This window comes from Homalodisca vitripennis, chromosome 1 (assembly GCF_021130785.1).
Source record: "Homalodisca vitripennis isolate AUS2020 chromosome 1, UT_GWSS_2.1, whole genome shotgun sequence".
NCBI classification, from domain to species: Eukaryota; Metazoa; Arthropoda; class Insecta; order Hemiptera; family Cicadellidae; genus Homalodisca; species Homalodisca vitripennis.
The window spans coordinates 54,994,993-55,017,940 of record NC_060207.1 but is presented as its reverse complement, the minus strand read 5'-3'; the positions used below and the strand labels follow the sequence as shown (position 1 = coordinate 55,017,940).

Sequence of the window (22,948 nt, the reverse complement as noted above, 5' to 3'; positions counted from 1 at the left end):
GGCCGTTGCGCTTCACGAGTTTTCCACTATGAAGATTGAGCCTTTGTTTCAGGGTCGTAGCCATAAACCCATGACTCATCACCAGTAATAACTTTATTAAATAGCCCTGGGTCACTTTTTATCAAATCCAGATTGTCCTGTGCGATTTCAAGTCAACAGTTCTTTTGGTCTTCTGTCAGCAGCCAAGGAACAAATTTTACCGAAACACGGTTCATTTTTAAATCTTTGTGTAAAATGTTACTAACTGACGATTGGTATTCCTAAATCTTCTTCCAGCTCTCGGACAGTCAATCGACGGTTTTCATTAATTGCTGCATGAACACATTCACATTTTCAGTGTTTATGGCCGTTGAAGGCCTGCAAGATCGGTCATTACTCTCCACTGATAGGCGGCCATTTTTAAACCAATCTTTTATTTGTGTATCGCCCATAGACACCTCACCATAAACTTTCCGTATCATAGTAATCGTCTCTGATGCTGAATGGCCAAGTTTTTGGCAAAATTTAATGCAAATGCGCTCCTCAACACGTTCAGTCATATTGAAATGCGACGCACACACATGGCAGTACTGTACGGAACAGAGCGCTGTGACTCACTGAGTGACCGGATCGTATTCAATGCCTAATATGGGAAGGAGTAGGCTCGCCCCTCCCCTCAAATAACCGGTATGAGCCGGTCAGTTACGCCGCGGCCACCTACTGGTCGGCGGTCGGATACTTTTTGGACAGACCTCGTAAAATGAATTTTGAGCTGTTTCATACAAAGAAAACAATAGGACGTTGAAGAAAATATTGATGAAAAATGGTAAGAACAAACAAAACATGAACATCAAGCTGGTATATAAATAAACAACACTAAAATGGCAATCAGGATGTTCCACCTCTTGTAACAATTACATTATTTAAAATGCAAATAGATCCAGCAAATTATTTCCATACAGTACACTTCTTATATAATTTCATTTGTTGACTTCATTACCTTATTAGACTTCTTAGACCATTAGACTTCTTTATCATTTCATTTGGAGGATGGATTAACTGTTGAGTGTAACAATGCACACAAAGCAATTATTGGCAATTAGAGCAATTGAGACCAATAAAAACAAACATCAAACCTAAATCTGGACTTAGAACTGTGACAACCCCATCACATGGACACATCAAGTCACCTACAACGCTGGAGGCTATTGCAAGGCTTTGCTAAACATGTACGATCCAGATAGCAGAATACCTAATGGCATAACCTTCTTATCCTTCAAAAGTGTTCTACATGGACAAAACAACAAGACAACCAGAAAGTTGGTGAATTAGATGTCATACTCGAAGATAACTCCCCACCACTTTTACTTGGATAATGAGTAGGATTAATGCAGTATCTCCTTGAAAGGATGTCATTTGAGTACTTCATTTTAGAAACAGCTTAAAACAAGGTCCTTAACACATTCTTATATTCTGGTTATTGATTAGTTGAATCTGTTAATTTATTGTAATACTAGCTGTTATCCGCGGCTACAAACGTAATTTTTTAAATCACAGTCTTTATAACACTTAAAACACTTATCATGTAAGTATACATCAACTATGTATAACTGCAGTGTTCATGGTTAAGAGGATCAGAGTTTAACCTGGCTCTTATTTAATGCTTTGCACATGTAGGAGCATTTCTGGTTCAAATTAATTATACAGTATTTCTGACACCATAGCTGGGTTTTCCTTGTCCTGATCAAGAAAATACAAATACATAGGTGTCGAAAGTCTACTTCGGTTTACTTGTAGCCCTTTTCATATGAAATTTCTGGTGCCATAGTTGAATTTGTCTTGCAGTCCCGATGAAGATAATATATACACAGGACAAAGCACCCATAAAGCTCAATCAACACATTTTTTTAGAAACATAACTAGCTAACATAATAATGTTTTCCAACAGAAAAATGTAATATGTACTGAAAATAATTTCAAAGGGAATTATTTATTGAATAGTAACTCCATAAAGAAATAAATGTAAATGTAGGAACCTACAAAAACAATGTCAGGAACAAATTGAAATATGAGTCTGACAACATAAATTTGGGTTGAGTTCCCCTAAGTAGCAAAACAGTGATTTAGCTATGTCACACTAAGTTTGACATTTAGATTTTTTAAAATTTGTTCACAAATTTAAAGTTTAAGAAAATACAACACAACGATTAACTTTTTAACTATAACACTATTGTAGTTAGTTATCCTGACCTATATCTTAATTATTTATCATTATCCACACAACGATCATAGCATTTACATATAACAAGAATTTATTCAAGGATAGATTCTTGGCAAAATTTGTTAAATCCGTTATCTTTCTAGTGCTTAATTTTGACTTTAAAATTCTTAAGGGATGCTTTGAACACAGAATCCATGTTTAACTGATTTAACAAAATGTTATGATTTACACAATCAAACGCTTTAAACTGATATAAAAATACACTAAGCAATTATCAGTACAATGCTGTCAACGTTAGAACATGAGAGATCTCTCTACTGTACCAATGACAACATAAATTCTACATTCCACATGATCGTAAAGATAGGAAAAGCAGTGAAATCATAGGTCAAATTTCAACTGGACATATTGAGAGTGAGTTGGGAATAATATTTTGTGCCCACCATATGGGTACAAATGATTGATTTTACTTTTATGTGTGTCGGGTTTGTGTTTTTAAACCGATGGACGATAACAGCAAATTGCATAATGAGTAGAAATCTTGAAGAAGTCGTTGACACAATTCAACTGTAGATAAACTTCAAGAAAACAACCAGAAGAAAATTTATAATACCTGAAAAGTTTTAATATCCTGCAAAATGAATAGCATCTTTGAATTCTATAAGATTGAATTCAGTATAATAAAATAGACTCACCTTAACTATAATGTCTATACATGAAACAAAATTATACAAGATTATACAAAAAAAAGGTAATTTGCTGAATTTGAATGCCAGAAAAATTAAATGATGTCTGGAAACAGTTAAATTTTAAACACATATTACACACAATGTTGCTATGGTGGGAAGGGTGAGTATCCCTTACTAAACCTGTAACATTAAAAAAAAACTTAACATTACTTAGCTCTAGCATCAAGAATTTGATTATACGTAACATTGTTATATGTTCTTTTTATTCTCTTTATAAATATTTTAATTTTAATTTTTAAATTTTAAATATTTAATTCAGAATGTTCCTGGAATTATAAGTTAGGACATCATAGTTCACTATAAAGCAAGAGATAGAATATAATTATTTTGTTGATAAGTATAAAGATTTAGAATGTAAAAAATAATGTTTACAAACTTTTATTCTTCAATATTATACAATATTTCTCTGTGAGACTGTTTAGTGTCTGTTTTTTCTACAGAAACACATTTTTCTGTAAATCTAAATTCTAAATAAAACAATAGTTACACTTCCACATTTAGTCTACTTTTCATTTGATTATTCACTCTTCAAAACGCTGGTACTTGTAAAAACAATTATTGTACTCTAAGTTTTTCTATGTTATGTTTTTAGAAATAATCAGAATTAAACACACAAAATTTCAGTTTTTTTATATAGAACAAAAATCCATGGTAAAAAATATGGGTCCCCATTTTAAATACCAAAACCAATAAAACTTGGGTCCCCATGAGAATAAAAACCCCATTTTACAAAATGGATAGAGTTTTTCAAACGATAAAATTTTAATTTTAAACTTTTTTCTCTAAATTTTATTCCCGAGGAAATAATCCAGTATAGTGGGACTTTTGGCTCACTCTAAATAATTCCATTGTCAGCAACAGGGACCGGATTTACAAACACGTTGCAATGGAGCTATGTTGAGGAAATGTCATTCTCATATGGCTTGAAGGTTTCTAAAGCTTTTTAGAATAATGCAAATTATAAACCTCACAATTAAGCTCTTTCAATTTATCAAATTGTGCTTTACTTGTTCTTCCAAGAGGACCACAGCATAATGAAAATATCACAGGACACGTAGTATGAGAGGTTCACTCAGGAATGTGATCTGGTTTCTAAACCTAAATATACTACAAGCCATTAGTAGTAGCTTCTAAGTTCTTAAGGAATATATCCTTTTAGTATGAACATTATAGCTGTCTGACTAAATACTCGACAAGACCTAAATTTATTCCAAGATTGATCAAGACAGTTTGGATACTTGACTTTCGAGAGTTCAATGAGTATGACCCACTCATCAGTGTGAGCATTAGTGAGCTACAATACGGTTGAGAGGAAAATAATACATGTTCTATATCTCAAAAAACTTACAATACTTTTGACAGTAAGATAAACATTAACTCAAAGTATACCTTACTGTTTATGTTTTTACTTACAATATAAAACATTATAAAGACTTCAATAAGAATAAATCTTCTAGGAATTACAGACTAATTATACATGAGTACAAACCGAGCAAGTGTGTCCATATATTTCCAGTTTCAGAGTGAATGCGGAATATCGAGCGGAAAACATGCAGAGAAGGAGGGGAGAGGAGGACGGTGGCCAGCGTGTAGGTAGTCGTTGTCCTGTAGCCACCTCGGTAAACTGCGGAAGTGACATACGGACCAGGATGCCTCCCAGACTTTGCGCACAAATTCTTCTGCCTGCTCAGCTGCATTATGAGCCAATGTACTCAGGTCCATGTCATCTCCTCCCATTTGGGCCTTTAGCACCTCTACTGTCGCCTGGAAGACACATTTTAGTCTATCAGACAAGTTTATAGATGAATAAAGACACCTTTGACACCTTGTACAAAAATCCTCTGCTTGTTTAGCTACAATATCAGTCTGTATACTCTGGTCCATGTCATTCCCTCCCAAAATTATAAATAATGTTAAATAAATACATATTTCTACCTAAAAATGCAAATGAAATCATTATAATACAATAATAATATATCTAGGTAGGTGTAAAGCACACCATGTGTCGCTTAACTGGCTTTGCTAAGGTTGCATGTAAAATTTCTTATAGATCATTTCATTCTCGATGTGTGCACCTACTGAAGGATACGCTTTATGGAAGATCAGTCAAATTATGTGGTTAGACTACACTATCATAGAACTTATTATTGTTAATGTAAAAATAAAATTTCGTACAAAATTTAAAGTTTGCAAATGATTTTTAACAAGATAACTTGATGATCCATATGATTTACATTTTTGTTCATTAACTTAGGTTTCATAGCAATATTTGAATAGTAAAAAGTTCGGTGAAGCAGGGAGTGTACTACAACACAAGGGGATGCTGCAATCAGATCTTGTCAACAACTTTTACGATGGAATTTCCACTCTATTATTTTTCTTGTAATGTATGAATAATTTACACATGTTAAAATCTTATAGGAATGTGCTTGATTATCAACAAATTTATTTATTCTGCTATTTTGCAGAATTTATTTTGCTCATTTAACAAAGCTATATTACGAAGGGTTGATTCAATTTGAATATTGAGTTTAGCTCCAGTTCATCTTCCTGTTATTACAGCGTCTGGTATCTGATACTGTCTCATATTTGACTCCTGGAATCTGAAATCGTGCTGTAACAATAAAATTGTGTATCTGATGAGACTGTTTCTTCACCTAGATTATTCTATATTATTGTATTTTGTACATCAGGGTGTCTCTGATGTTAAAACGATGTTTAAGTTCTTTTTCAATTTCTTCGTCGCCCATCTTTTTGGATGTCTTCAGACGGATGACTTCAGATTCCTGAAGTCAAGTCTGAGACAGCGACAGATACCAGATACTGCAATAAAAGGAAGGTGAACTGGAGCTAAACTCAAAATCCATATTTTCTCATTGCCATTGTGGTTAAACCCATAAGACCAATGCAAAAATATCTGCTAACGCCTAGCCAAATCCCATGAAGTGAATGAATTCAGCCACCAATTAATTCTTTGTTGCTAATATACAAATTAAGTTTCATGCAAAATTTCAAGTCTCTAGGTCAGTTCATTTTTGAGATATTGTGCAGACAGAAAGACAGATGGACGGACTTCTTCATGAGTGATAGGATAGAAGTTGTGTTCCTAACCCAACTGTTCCTAATGCTGGGTTTAAGGTTGTGCATATTAACTTGCAATCTATTCGCAACAAGCTTGAAGACTTTACTCTCCTTCTACATGAACATGACTTTGATGTTGCCCTTGTCAATGAGCACAGGCTATCTCCACACAAGGTACCCCTGTACATCCCTCAAGGCTACAAGTGGGCTGCTACCTACTGCCGACAACAACACTATGGTGGCGCTAACGTGCTGGTTAAGGAAGACATTTGTGTTGCGGAATTAAATGTTGATGAGTTTTGTAAACCTGGTGTTTTTGAAGTTGCTACTATAAAATTAGAAAGTAAAGAACCAGTAATTTTAATATCACTGTACAGAACACCAAGTTCTAAATTATCAATGTTTTTAGAGGTACTTGAAATTTTTTTAAGTTAAGTTCTGGATAATTCTGACCATGTTAAAGTAATTTTAGAGTCTGATTTTAATGTATGTACATTAAGTGATTCAAAGGAGAGTAGAATGCTTAACAACTTGCTTAAGTCTTTTGACCTCCACTTAACAAATTTTACTCCTACTAGGGGTAACAAACTGACAATCCTAGGGGGGGTTTGACTGCCTTGATAATCTGGCAACTAATATTAGATTACAGTCCAACATAGGCAGCTTTAAAGTATCTGACCATGATTTTATCTGGTTAAATACAGATGCCATAGTTGTAAGACAGCCTGAGCATGTCCCAAAAAGAATTCGCTTTAGGCTGATGAGAAAAGGCAATATTGATCAATTTGTCAGTAGTTTAAATAATTTGAACTGGCTCAGATTGTTTGAGGTTGAAGATGCTGGTGTTACCTTTGATCATTTTATGGATGTTGTTACTAATTTTAATATTTATTGTCCTGTAAAAAATAAAAAAGTAAATTTAATTTATGGTAGAAGCAAGAAAACAAATAATAAATGGTCTAAACCTGAACTAAATAGGGTTAGGAATACTATGATAAATTTGTACATTAGATATAAGTATTTTTAGAATACTAGAGACAAAAATAGTTATTTAAATTGTAGGGCAACTTATAGAAATCTTATCAAGATGGCTAAGTATAAGTATAATGAAAACCTGATCAATAATGCAACAAAAAAGTGTCAAACTGCTTGGAAGGTAATTAAAGACGAAGTTCGTGTAAAGAAACAGCAACCTTCTTCAATTTCACCAGATAAATTTAATGACTTCTTTGTTAGTGTAGGTGATCTATTGCAAAGGATGGTCCAAGCGGTAGTGGCAGTTCTGTGAAGCATACTCATATTGACTATATGAATAATGTCAACGAAACAAAATCTAATCCATATGCTAGACAGGCCTGGGATCCAGTGTCAGAGGCAGAGGTGTTACATATAACTTCTAACTTGAAAGGTTCTATTAGTCAGGACTACTATGGTCTCTCAAACAAGATGATAAAGTGTATAATGCCAGCAATTGTATCTCCTGTTACGTATCTAATAAATACAATTTTACAACAAGGAATATTTCCTAAAAGTTTAAAAGTTACTAAAGTTATCCCAGTTCAAAAGAAGAAGAATGTAGATGAACTTGCTAATTTTAGACCAATTGCTCTGGTACCAATTTTTTCTAAAATTATTGAGCACTTTATCAAAAGACGACTATATTCTTGTTTTGTAAAAAATAATTACTTTTGAATGCACAATTTGGTTTTTTAGCTGGTAAGTCTACCATTCATGCAGTTGAAAAGGTTGTTACTTGAAGTTCTTAAGGCATTTGAAAAAAAATTCTTTCTTGGCTTTGACTCTGTTAGATTTAACCCTTTGAGGTCTCAATAAAAATTGCTTCGACTGTCCTCAGGTCGTATTTAATTTCTGTTAGTTTACAGTTCTTTGACAATACACAAATGCAAGTTTTAAATCCCTTTTTCTGCAACTTTTTTATGTTTTTCTCTTTATATATCAATGTAAATAACCTAAAAAGAATGTTTACATTATTTTATAGTATTTTTTTATAACTTTAAGTAACATTTAAAAAATATAAAAAAGAAGTATAAAAATATAAAAACATAATTTTTATTTTTTTATACATATGTAATAAACCAAAATTACATGAATACAGGTGAAAAGGCACTAGGATCTCATCAGATTCATGTTATTCATTATATAATATTATATATAATACATTATATATATTATAATTTTGCCTTAGTCCAGCCCTAGGCCTACTTTGGGTAACATGTCTAGCTCTTCCTCTTAGTCTACTAGTTTGTAGCCTAGGCCTAACTCTATTATTTGCATCTCCTTGTCCTACTTCTATCACATTATCCACGAATTGATCAAATTCTTCCCCACCATTACCTAAAGTTTCCAATCTAAACACATCACTTTCGTCGTCTAGGTTACCGGCGACTAGGTTACCGTCATTTACCATAATGTTTTCAGAAGAATTTTCACTATGATTCAACTAACAATCACTATCACGGTCTTCTTTAATAATCTGTTTTTCATTTTGGATACTAATTTCACTGAAAATACTATCACAATCATCTAATTCATCTAATATTTCGTCATCGTCAGTAAAACTTGTACTTGGACCAGCCATATTTGTAAACACGGCGCAAGTGCAGACGTCAGTTGTATTGGTCTTCTATTTTCACTTCCAATGCCTCCTATATCGTGAATAAAGATCGACGTAGCATTCACGTAACCAAAATAGAAGTCCAAAGTACCGAATAACGCAAATACCGAACAGCAATAGGTTAGAAATGGACAAACAAGCAGTGACATTATCCGGTCGACCTATTGTCGACCTGCGAGCGTTCAGCGAAACTGCCGCGGTCGACCTATAGTCGACGACCGACCGCAAAGGGTTAAGAAAAGCTTTTGATATTATATCGCACAAAATACTGCTTAAAAAGCTCTCTAAGTATGGTGTAATGGGCAAAGAATTAAACCTTATACGTTCGTACCTTGTGAACAGAAAACAGGTGGTTGTAATGGGGGATCAGGTGTCTGGTATGCGGGAAGTAGTTAGAGGTGTTCCCCAAGGGTCTGTTTTGGGGCCACTCCTATTTGTCATTATGATTAATGATCTTCCATCCAACCTCCCCCATGAGTCTGTCCTCTTTGCAGATGATACATCATCACTGATTAAAGGTTACTCTCTGGATTATGTGAAACATGAATCTGCTCTATTAGTGGAAAAGGCTGGTGACTGGTTCTCAGCAAATGAGTTAATACGTCTTAATGATGATAAGACAGAACAAATCATCTTTACACTAAGGAAAGTAGATGAATAGTTAATCAATCAGCATGTCAAGTTGCTCAGTATTCATCTAGACTCAAAACTTAGTTGGCATTATCATACTGAGCAGCTAATTACTAAACTGTCAAGAGTGTTATACTTATTTTTTAAGCTTAAGTATAATGTTGAATCTGATTGTTTGTGTATGGCCTATTTTGCATTTTTTAATTGTCACTAGAACTATGGCATATTGCTATGGGGAAATAGTCCTGGAGCTAACGATGTATTTTTATGCCAAAAAAGGATAATTCGAGTTATGGCTTGTATAAGTCAGATAGAAAGTTTTAAGCCCTATTTTATTAGTTTTAAGATTTTAACTGTGCCTAGCTTGTATATATTGTGTAATTTATTATATGTTAAAAAACATTGATCTGATTTTGTTGAGCGCAATGTGTATCATAGCCACTATACTAGGAACTGTGATAATCTTAATTTACCAAGTACCAGACTCCAAAAAGTGATAAACAGTCATAAATATATGCAAATTAAATTGTATAATAGTTTACCTCAATATGTAAAAAAAATTAAGTATTAATGTATTCAAAACAATAATTACAAGTTTTTTGCTGAGGATTGCACCATATTCTATTGAAGATTTTTATCATTATTGTAGTAATGACAATTTGTATACTGCATAGTATATTTAATATTAGTATGACATTGTCTATTGCTTGTAATATAGCCTAATGCCAAATAAAGATTTGAATTTGAATTTGAAGTTAGTAAAATCTATTGGTTTAGAAACAGGAAAAATTTGCCATTATCATTTTTACATGTACAGGTTACGCAAAAAAAATTGTCCACAGCATCATAATTTTTAGAAATAGAATTAAATGCCACAACTTTTTTGTGAAGATTACATTTTTTATGTCATTGTCCTTGTTTAATTTAGCAATCCAAAATCATAAAAGTTGATTAATATTCCTTTTCATATAGGTTTAATTTCTTTTGGACCATTTTCCTAGTCATTAAACCTCATTTTGTCTGGTTATGTCTCCAAAAGTAACTGGACACATGGATTCGGATCTGTTTATGGAAGAACTTATCATTTTGCATGCTAGTTTGCTTAGATAACTCATGATTGTCACAATACAACAAGACTAACACTGACTATAATTATTGTAGTATTTAATAGTTTTATAAATTATAGCAAGTTTCATTAACACCAATTAATTCTACAACTATCCATGAATTGTAAATAATGAATATTTACATATTTATTTAAGAATATTTAATTTGATGTTCAGTTGCAAATTTGGTCCTGTCGAAGACTATATCAAGTATATAAGAATGCTCACACAGTCTTTAAAGAATGTTGTACAAACAAACTGCTGACCATACATTATACAACTGCTTTGTGAGAAAGTGTGCCAAGTGTGGGCAGAATACTGAGAGCTATTGAATAACAATTGTCAGTGATGCCAAACTGACAAGATGCATTCAGCATTTTAATACTAATCCTATTTCATCCTCTCTGATTATTTTAACTTTTTTAACTCAGACTAAATTGTTCCAAATGACAAAGATTTGAATTTCTTGAAACTCAATAATCTCTGAGTTAATAGTGGTTGCTAGGTTGTTGATATGATCCTATTAAAGCACATTGAACTATATCCCCACCCCATTTCCCCCCATAACAAGGGAAAATCCTGATTCACGACAATTTGATCTGAATCTATGAAATAAATTATCAAAATATAATGACACAGTTTTTAAACTGGGAAATTTGGTTGATAATTATCTTCTTTTCAAATGTACTATTTAATTACCTTGATTTGGTTGGCTCATTTTTCTATCCATAATTTCAAGAATCAAGAATTATACTGACATCCTGTACTATTCCTGGTTTGGTTTTAAAGGCTTATTTTGCCCTCTTTCATTCCCACCTTACATATGGTACCCTTCTCTGGGGTAGCTCCAGCGGAGCTAGAGAGGTTTTTCTGTGCCAAAAGAAGAGAGTCTCTATTATAATCAAGGTAGAAGTATGCCAAAACATGTGCAAATTTTAATATCTATAGCTTATATCAATCCAAATTCCATGGTTGGACATGCACCATCCTATCTCATTCTTGACTATGAAGTTACAGATAAAACCTTTCTTGAGATATCTTTCCAAATGATAGATTAAAATTTGTATTCATTAATTTAAGTTTTTTAGTAGTGTTTAAATAATAAAAGTCTACACACCTAGTAAACAAAACGTGATGTAAGTGTTGTGGATACTTAGGCTACAAGTGCTAATAAGTCACATGTTAAAATGTCATATGATTACTTAGTTTGAAAACAAATTTATTGGTTCTACTATTTTTTTCATTGCCATCATGATTACTCATAAGAATAATGTAAAAATACTAGCAAATGCGCAGCCAACATTTTATGATGTGACATACATCATCATCGAACTCAGTGTTGCCCATATACAAGGGTAAATAAAATATAAATGGCAATATTTTGCCTTCATTTGATAACCTTATACATTTATTTATAGTTTTAACATTTTTCAATATAGTCTCCTACATGATCTACACAGTTTTGCCACCGATTTGGAAGTTTTACTCCTGGTCATAAAAAGGTTGAGGGCAAGTTGTAAGCCAACTGCACACATGCTCCTCAACTTTTTCACTGCCCTCAAATTGTTTCCTCCTAGTGATTCCTTCATAGTACGAACCAAAAATAGTCATAGGGGGACAAGTCAGGGCATAAAGAGGGTACTCTTCCAGCCTATTTCTTTCAGTGTATCCCTTGTCAAAGCTGTGGTGTGAGCTCTGGCATTGTCATGGAGGAGAATGACACCTTTGATGTGCATGTCTGTTTTTTATTTTGATAGGCAGCTTTCACTGACTGTAGCAACTGAAACTGACCAATAAAATTCCCCTAGAGTCCAAAAAAATCTTTACAAGAACTTTTGCAGCACCGAGACAATTTTGGCTTTCACAGAGCAACCTTCATATTTCTCCACCACTCCTTACTTGCCATTTTTGACTTGGGAGTGTAGTGAGTACACACGTCTCATCAAATGTAACAACGCGCTTTAAAAACACCACCCCTTCTTGCTGAGATTATCCAGAAGCTTCCTAGCGATCTCAGACCTGATATTTTTTTTATTTTTAGTCAACAACCTTGGAACCCATTGTCCAACAAAAGTTTTTCTGAAACTGAGTTGATCAGTGATTGGATTGAACACTTCAATAGCTGATTTGCACTTCTGATGAAATTTCTTCCCCACATGGGCTACGATCATGACTCATTTTTAACCCGTTCTCATCCACCCTTAAAATTCTCTCACCTATGTAAACACACAATACTGAGACAGTTTACTATCTCCAAACTGTGCCAGCAAACAAGTTTAAATTTCCGACGGTTTAACGCCTTCATTGGTTAAAAACTGTATGATAATCTGTTGTGCAACAGACGAAGGGATTTCTTGCTTGGTTATGGCTGTACTGATGGAATGCCCAGCTTGAACACTAACAAGAACAGTTCCCCCACTCATCATAAACCAAACATCTACTCCACACAACATTATCTAGCTAGGACTTGCATTCTAAAAAGAAAAGAAACATTACCATTTATATTTGATTTATCCTTGTACATAAAAATTCATACAAAATATTAAGTCATAAGCAGACGGACAGACAGAAAAAAAATTTCAAGCAGTGATACGCTTCGCTAATGCTTAGCCAATAATGTTATTATTAGTTTTTGGAATTATACAATGTAAGTGTTATGACCATCTTCTAAGTTTTCCAATATATCCAATGTCAAAACACTTCTAACACAACTCAGATCTCAAGATATTTTGACCTCTCAGCCATATTCAGCTAAAAATGTTTAATTGAAACTAATACTATACAAGTTAGTCATAATTCGTACACAATAAGGATGCCTGAAAACATATTTCACATTTGTATTCCTGAGTACGAGGCAGTTCAATAATGATGTGCAATATCATCCCCTTTCTATTTGAAAAATTCTACTTACATCCAAGATGGTGGATTTCAAAATGGCCACTGCCATCACTACAGATCCTACAATTTGTGCCTCCACCTCACACCATATGCCATTATAATTTCTTGCAATAATCAATTTTTATAGGGATTTATCTAGACTTTTGTCTTATTCTGTATATTAGCAGCTCTAACATTTTTTTGTTTAAACCGTTAGGGTAAAACACACGTACTGGTCACTTGCCGCTCAACCAGGACTAAATACCGAGTCATGCTCTAGTTACATGGTCTGCATTTAACATTACCCTGTTCATTTAGTTCACCATATTTCCACTAGTTATCTATCGTTGTGATATTCCTTTTTAGATATTATAAGAACTAACTAATCTGATTTTAATTATGTGTTTAACTTATCACCAGCAGCTCAGCTGTAAAATCCACTGTCTGATAGTTTCTTTACCTCAGATATAATGATGGATCATGAAAAATAACTTGATTCTGCAGATAATAACATTTGTAGAGTGAATGTGAATATAATTTGAGTGATAATGATAGATATGTGATCAATACCAAGAGCCAATGTACCTTTGTTCTTGGCAAAATGTGTTCATTACCCTTTTTTAGAAAATTATAAAAGACAAAACACAGTGAAACATTTAAATAGTACTATGTGTGTACTTTTAGAGTTTGATGACTTTTTGTTATAATTTTCATGTACCTACTTAATTATTGTTCTCTGTGTTACAAAAACATTATCGATAAACTAAATACATACTTGAAAATTGTTAAGTTATAATTTTTTATTTTGATTAATTTGTTGTAAACATATTGTTTATATGCATAACCTTATTAAATTTAAATGTAATGTAATAATATAGATGACATTTATTTTTAACAATGTTTCAAATTTAATTCTTCTACTAAAAACAACAAAATGTTTTTATATTAAATCAAAACTCTTACATTTAAACCAAAACTAATTGCTGCCAAAAGGCTTTCAGAGGCTTTAACAACTACTACCTCAATGGGTTAATCCCACAAGGACCAGTACAGCACTTATACGCAGAGTATGCATGTGTATGTCATTGAACTCCCGCTAAACGGCTTGACCGATTTTAATGAAATTTTTTGTGTGTCTTCAAGGTGGATTTCAAGAATGGTTTGGATTTACAAATTTAAGCAGTTACAAATTAAATTTAGAAGATAAAAGATAAAAGTTTTCAAAGCGCCACAGCTATGTATATTAAATAGCCAAATACTACTGAATGCATTAAGTTATGATGTATATTTATCTTTAATATACATTTCTGCTTGAACTTTAAGTTTGTGTTAGATCACTTTACAATACAGTACATGTATGTGTAGGATGAATCTTTTGATAATTGTGTTGTGGTTCACAGGACACCTCAGCCTACTGAGTATTAAAAATTGTCCATAATTCAGTTTATAAATATGAGCAGTAGTGATCATCATGAAGTAAGTTTTTATTAGAATTATTGTGTGTTTGTAAAATTAACTTGGTTTATTGTCATATCTTACATATTAAGTGTCACAACAGATTATATTTTTGTTACAACTACTCTAAACTGTACATACAAATCCTAATCCTAAAATATTATTAATTATAAATGTGAAAGTGCCTTTGTTTGTTTATTTTGCTTTCACGTACAAACTATTCAACCGATTGCGCTGAAATTTTACATAGTTTTCATTTATAATGAGTACAAATATTTTTAACGCTGTTTTCGATTTCAGCGATTAGGTAAGTACTCATGTTTCTTACAAAATGCCCCAAAACATAAGATGGTCAGAATTTGCCACCAGACTCCCTTTGAAGCAGCTGGCAAGAACTACGGTCAATGAGCACATGGACTGTGCTTTTCAACTAATGTACTAATTCCAGCTCTAAATGTTCTAAAGTATTATCAATATTTTGTAGTTTATAAAGAAATAAAAGCGTAGTGTCATAGTTAACACATTCATTGCAAGTGACGAGCATTCTCGTCATGCGAAAATGGTACGCCGGGCGGTGGACAGGCAAACTCGGCATACAATAGCTGCTTTCATATTGCCTCAGTGTGAGCTGAGCAGTTGCTTGGGAAGGCTGTAACACTCATAGCGAGGTGTGCCTGTTTCAGTGAGTCAGTTGGTGAGATTCGTCGCCAGTTCGCCATTTTCTTTTGTTGTGTATGCTTTGCGATATTGTGTGAGTGCATTATAGTGTCTGTTGACTGTGTAAGTGTGTATTATAATGGAGGAAGATAATAATGTTATTAACGATAATTTTTCATCTGATGAAGACAATGAGTCGAGTTCGAACAGTTCTAGGGACGGTGACGGTGGCGTCCCCCACCCCAAGTGGGCCGACATGGCCAACGACATAGCTGGTTTACGTGACCTGCCGTTCACTGGTCAACCTGGCTTGTTCGTTCTCATTCCAGGTGACAATAAACCAATTGACTGGTTCAATCTCCTTCTTGACACCGTGTTTTTAGAGAATATCATTAAACAAAGCAACCTGTATGCCCTGGAACTATTTTGTGGCCCCACCACTACTCCCACATCTCGCATAACCAAATGGAAGGACTTAGTGATGGCCGAACTAAAAACATTCTTAGGTCTTCTACTGTTGACTGGCAACGTCAGAATGAATCGATTGAACGACTATTGGAAAACTCATTGGTTGTTGAACTTTACTATGTACAAGGAGTACATGTCTCGAGATCGATTTCTTGGCATTTTGAGAGGTCTGCATTATTCAAGAGTTGATACCCCTGATCACCCCGAACCTGCTAACGACCAGTCTTTTAAAATTCAAAATATTGTTGATTATTTCAATAATAAGATGCGACATATCTATTATCCCGACCGTGACCTGACAATCGACGAAGAGATGGTACTGTGGTGTGGCAGACTAGTCTTCCGCCAGTACGTAAAGGGCAAGCGCCACAAATATGGCAGTGTGCCCTGACGAACCAGGTCTGTGTGAACTCAGTTGCTTTGATAAGTATCACAAGGACAAATAAGTAGTTTTTAGTCTTTGGTGGTGGGTGGGGATGTATATAGTTTTTTCTAATTTTTACTCGGGGAGGGGGGAGTGTTAACTGTTTTTGATGTTGTATATTTTTCAAACTAATATGTAATATATACGTGTAAGTGATGTACTATCTACGTGTCATTCATGTACTATATACGTGTAATTCGCAAGTGTTTGTGCCGAAACCTAGTGCGCTGCAAGCACATACAACACGGGGACCGGCACCTGGTGCGGATGACGAGCAGACTCGGCACGGACATGACGTCACCCGTTCCGGCCAACGAAGCTTCCGGGATACCTTGGACAACCCTTTCGGCTATCCTGACTCCATTTTGGGTAAGTAAAAAACAAACAAAAATTTCCCGCAATTTCTGTCACTGGTAATTTTGTCATATGCAGTGAATGTGTTAATCTACTTTTAGCACTACTTTTTTACCAATTATTAAGTATTAAATGTAAAAGACAATGAATATCCATTAATATAAATATATAATAAATATTAATATGTAATAAATATTAATATATAATAAATATTATTATTAATAACTTTTTGACAAATTTTCTTGATCGTGGCAACAAGGCAAACTCAACATTGGCATCAGAAATATAATTCACTCAAACCAGAAGTGCTTATACTGCAAAATCTACGAAATTACATGTGAAGGCGCGGGTAACTGCTAGTAATTTTATATGTTCTTATTTCCAGTTGTAATGGCTGTTCTTTTACAGCGTAACATTTTTAGTATCTTTCTGACAGTATTGTGTCAGAAGGAAATCTCTTTCACTACATATCTCCACACTCTTGTTTCCTAGATCCCTTTCCTATTTATCACAGCTTAATCTTTGACTACTGACTCAAAATGTTGTTTTAATAATTTTTTGTTATACCTGTTGGACACATAACAGTCCATTGCGTCATTGCGATCCTGAAAATCAAAAACTAACTCTCAACACTACAGAATATGAACAAACCTCAGTTTCAAGGAGTCTGGGGTCGACAGGCGTGCTGGGTAACGGACAGCCCCCGGCCAGCTCATCCTCAGACAGGGCACTTGACACATCCGACTCTAGCAGATCCTGGCAATAACATTAACCACATGGAATTAAGAAACATTTCTATGCAAAGCCCATTTAAAATCTAAATTATTTAAGAGTATGATTCTGTTTATGAGGGATTTTCTAAAAACACTCTTCCCCTGTAATGTATTGTTACATATTTTAGTATATGCTCTACAATCAAAGCAACATAATACATTTAGAACAAAACTAAATGAAGACTATTTAAAGGTTATAATACCACAGCCAACATTATAATCATGATTAGATCTATAAAACTGACCACATGTGGCTAGTTTCAACTATCTGGATTTAGTTCTTATCATTGCAGTCGTTATACAGAATCATCATAGAAAGTGTTAGCCTTTCTTGCCCTAATTTTAGAGCTACATGAATTTATGTGCAAAAATTTAAAGCATTTCAGCTACAATTATTACATGTTTACTCTCATGTACAAAGTCTCCCTGCTGTCAATGTTCTGGGAGAGGCCTCTGATATCCTACAGTTCTCCAGTTATACAAAAAGAACTCGCACTGTACCTTGACCTCATGCAGACCGGGAACCTCAGAGCTGAGGGAGATCTGGTCTAGATCCCAGTTTAGTGTGGAGGGCCGGTGCCTCAACCTTGTGCCATTAGCTACTGCACCGGCCACGTCGTCCAGGCTCTCAATGGCATCTTCATAGTCACTCATCCTGGAAAATCAACATAATTATAACGGTAAACTGTCCACTACAGTCCTGTAATCCAGTTAGGGTGTTAACTACATGTATTGTATATAGCTAGACAAATATTGTATATGCTGACACAGCAGTCATGCTCCTCCTTCATGTCACTGAGTACAGCATTCTCATAGTCACTCATCTTGGAACATCAACATAATTATAACGGTAAACAGTCCACTACAGTCCTGTAATCCAGTTAGGGTGTTAACTACATGTATTGTATATAGCTAGACAAATATTGTATATGCTGACACAGCAGTCATGCTCCTCCTTCATGTCACTGAGTACAGCATTCTCATAGTCACTCATCCAGGAAAATCAACATAATTATAACGATAAACTGTCCTCTACAGTCCTGTAATCCAGTTAGGGTGTTAACTACATGTATTGCATATAGATAGACAAATATTGTATATGCTGACACAGCAGTCATGCTCCTCCTTCATGTCACTGAGTACAGCATTCTCATAGTCACTCACCATGGAACATCAACATAATTATAACGGTAAACTGTCCACTACAGTCCTGTAATCCAGTTAGGGTATTAACTACATGTATTGTATACAGCTAGACAAATATTGTATATGCAGACACAGCAGTCTTGCTCCTCCTTCATGTCACTGAGTACGGCATTCTCATAGTCACTCATCCTGGAAAATCAACATAATTATAACGGTAAACTGTCCACTACAGTCCTGTAATCCAGTTAGGGTGTTAACTACATGTATTGTATATAGCTAGACAAATATTGTATATGCTGACACAGCAGTCATGCTCCTCCTTCATGTCACTGAGTACAGCATTCTCATAGTCACTCATCCTGGAAAATCAACATAATTATAACGGTAAACTGTCCACTACAGTCCTGTAATCCAGTTAGGGTGTTAACTACATGTATTGTATATAGCTAGACAAATATTGTATATGCTGACACAGCAGTCATGTTCCTCCTTCATGTCACTGAGTACAGCATTCTCATAGTCACTCATCTTGGAACATCAACATAATTATAACGGTAAACAGTCCACTACAGTCCTGTAATCCAGTTAGGGTATTAACTACATGCATTGTATATAGCTAGACAAATATTGTATATGCTGACACAGCAGTCATGCTCCTCCTTCATGTCACTGAGTACAGCATTCTCATAGTCACTCATCCAGGAAAATCAACATAATTATAACGATAAACTGTCCTCTACAGTCCTGTAATCCAGTTAGGGTGTTAACTACATGTATTGCATATAGATAGACAAATATTGTATATGCTGACACAGCAGTCATGCTCCTCCTTCATGTCACTGAGTACAGCATTCTCATAGTCACTCACCATGGAACATCAACATAATTATAACGGTAAACTGTCCACTACAGTCCTGTAATCCAGTTAGGGTGTTAACTACATGTATTGTATACAGCTAGACAAATATTGTATATGCTGACACAGCAGTCATGCTCCTCCTTCATGTCACTGAGTATAGCATTCTCATAGTCACTCATCTTGGAACATCAACATAATTATAACGGTAAACTGTCCACTACAGTCCTGTAATCCAGTTAGGGTGTTAACTACATGTATTGTATACAGCTAGACAAATATTGTATATGCTGACACAGCAGTCTTGCTCCTCCTTCATGTCACTGAGTACGGCATTCTCATAGTCACTCATCCTGGAAAATCAACATAATTATAACGGTAAACTGTCCACTACAGTCCTGTAATCCAGTTAGGGTGTTAACTACATGTATTGTATATAGCTAGACAAATATTGTATATGCTGACACAGCAGTCATGCTCCTCCTTCATGTCACTGAGTACAGCATTCTCATAGTCACTCATCCTGGAAAATCAACATAATTATAACGGTAAACTGTCCACTATAGTCCTGTAATCCAGTTAGGGTGTTAACTACATGTATTGTATATAGCTAGACAAATATTGTATATGCTGACACAGCAGTCATGCTCCTCCTTCATGTCACTGAGTACAGCATTCTCATAGTCACTCCAGTGGCGTAACTAGTTTGATTGCGCCCCAATGCAAGTCTTCCTGGATACTGCTTCGCTACATACGGCATTGTACAATCTCTATCCAATTAGAGAAAGATATATGATATACTAGGTTATTTAGGTTATCATCCTGTCAAAAATGACGGTATTTCTAATTTTTTAATGTTTTATAATCAATGGATTATTAAAACTTATGATGTTATGACTTTTTACTGTTTGTATTTCTTGGTCATATTAGTTTCAAACTTAGTAAAATTTAAATCAATCATTCAATCACCTGGTAATTGGTAAACGTAAACACTAATGTTAAATTTGGCAAAACACCTGGTAAATGTTAACACCAATGATGAATCTTTTGTTTACATTTACATGTTTTGATTGTCAAAGATTATGTACAAACATTTCAATTAGGGCTAACTACAAGACTAGGATCACATTACATACTTTCAATTAATTATTGTACTTTTTAGGACGATAAAATAAGACTACTTCTTTTTACTTTTTACATTTATTTTACATTTATTCAGTGACATATAAATGATGTAAGAAGCTCCAACATTATCTTAATGTTAATTTTATGCTAAACATGAAACATAGACATTTTAATTGAGGGTTTTAATTCCTACTCCCACTCCCTGACAAAGCCCCTACGGCTCTTTGTTTCTAGGAACCGTCTAGCTAACCTTTTTACATCTAAAGACCGAGCTCTCTCATGTTCAATACTAATTACACTAAGGTCACACAGTCTAGTATTGGACATAGAATTTCTTAAGTAGTTCTTAATTATTTTTAGTTTGGAAAAAGACCTTTCACTACTTGCCACAGTCACGGGTAATGTAAGAAACATTATGAATGCAGTACATACGTTTGGCACACTTGATGAAATAAACTTATTTTCAATCAATAGATAATCAGCCAGCTGGCTGATTTTGCTTATTTTATTACTTCTGATGTCGTCTTTGACTATATTTCTAAAGCAAATGACTTCGTTAACTAAAGCATGAGTCACATCAGATTCATATTTTTTACAAAAGTCAGAGGCTGACTGTACGAGTTGTTCGTCAGAAAACCGTAACAAATTATCTGGGTTTAAAAAACTGAACGTGTCAGTTATACATAACATAGATTTAAACCTTTCATTTAACTGTGAAATTAAAATATCAACAGCTCTCACAAATACCCTAACTTTAAAGCAATGCACAGGATCACTAAACTCATAGTCACTAGAAAGTTCGTCAAAAAAAGTCTTTACTTTTCTTTTACGTTTGGAGGTCATTGACGAATCAATATTCCACTTAGCAGCTAACCTCCTGGCTTGATCTAGGACATCGTCGAATTCTCCTCGCAGTTGGCTCACAGTATTTAAACACTTCTGAAGGAGATTCTTTGCATCGTCTAGATTAACGTCGGACCTCTGTAGGGTTTTCGACGTGATCTGGATTCTTTCTAAAATTCGACTTTGAAACACTAACATCAAAACAAACTCAAAAGAAGACATTTCCTTTATAAGACCAGTTGCTTCTGCGACTTCATTGTTCTTGCTTGAAGTTAAAATTATTTTCGATAGACACTTCAGCACAGCGACAAAATTTACATTGATTGATAGTAAAGCGTCGTACCTTGACGACCACCTAGTAGGACAGAGTTTTTTCAAGGTTAACTTGATAACACAGGAGTCGGTCAACTCTTTTAAACATTGCCATCTTGGTAGGCTTTGGCCGAAAAATACATAAATACTGTTTATTGTATCATAGAATGATGAAATCTCTGAAATCGATTTCACACTGTCGTTTAAAACTAAATTTAAATTGTGACTAGCACAATGGACATACTCAGCGTTAGGAGACTTTGATTTTATTCTGGTCTGCAGTCCTGTGTAAATTCCATTCATGACAGAAGCGCCATCATATCCTTGACCTCGGCACTTATCAAAAGATATTTTCTTTTCTTCTATAAATTTAACTACAAGATCCTCTAGTCCTTCGGCTGACTGGTCTAGTACTTGCACAAAGCCTAAAAAGGATTCCATTATCTCAAGCTGATTTAGGTCTGGTTTGTATAAAACATATCTTAAGATTATTGATAACTGATCAATTTTCGAAATGTCTTGTGTAGTATCTAAAATGAGAGAAAAAAATGGAGACTGTTGAACATCAGTCAATATTTCACTCAAAATCTGATGAGATGTCAAATGAATAAGCTCGTTTTGAATTGAAGGGCTTAAGTATTTTACCCTACTATCTTCGTTTTCCAGGTGATTCTTTAAAATAGGGTCGTATCTAGAAAGGAGATCAATAATATTCAGAAAATTTCCTGACTCACTCTTAACATTTTTTATGCTCTCAGATCGATGACCTCTAAGAGCTAGATTACAGGTTGACATTGTTATGATAACATCCAAAATTCTCTTTATTACTTCAACCAGTTTATCTTCTTTGTCATAGAAAAGAGTTTTGATATCTCTATTATTTTTTCTTATTCCATATGCGATACATGCATTAATATGGCACTTACTCAATTCGTGGTCTTTAATTTTTGTTGACAGATTTCTCCAATCATTAATTTTCCCAGTAGACCATGCATTGTTAAAGTTTTTATCAAGTCTGTTAGCAAACAGCCAACATGGTTCACAATACACGCCATTTAAAGACGGAGAGTAACAAAGCCAAAAGCGCTCAATTTTTTGACCAGTTTTCGTTTCGGAAAAATAATAATCTTTCGAAAAGGATCTATTTGTTTTAATGTCTTTAGGGAATGGCCCTTGAGGTCTACACGGTTCGGAGTTCAAAATCCGAGATTTCAATTCATCATTGTTAATATCTTCTGAGAAAAGAGCTATGTCTGT

General features: G+C 34.4%; 1 protein-coding gene across 1 annotated transcript in view; it reads right to left on the bottom strand.

The window, feature by feature from the left end:
* LOC124361647 (adiponectin receptor protein-like) overlaps positions 1-22,948 on the bottom strand; it is a 49,459-nt gene that overhangs the window by 10,894 nt on the left and 15,617 nt on the right. The window contains 4 exon segments of the mRNA XM_046815627.1: positions 4,439-4,496; positions 4,498-4,713; positions 17,288-17,392; positions 17,911-18,064. Of these exon segments, the coding sequence (XP_046671583.1) occupies positions 4,439-4,496; positions 4,498-4,713; positions 17,288-17,392; positions 17,911-18,064 (533 nt within the window).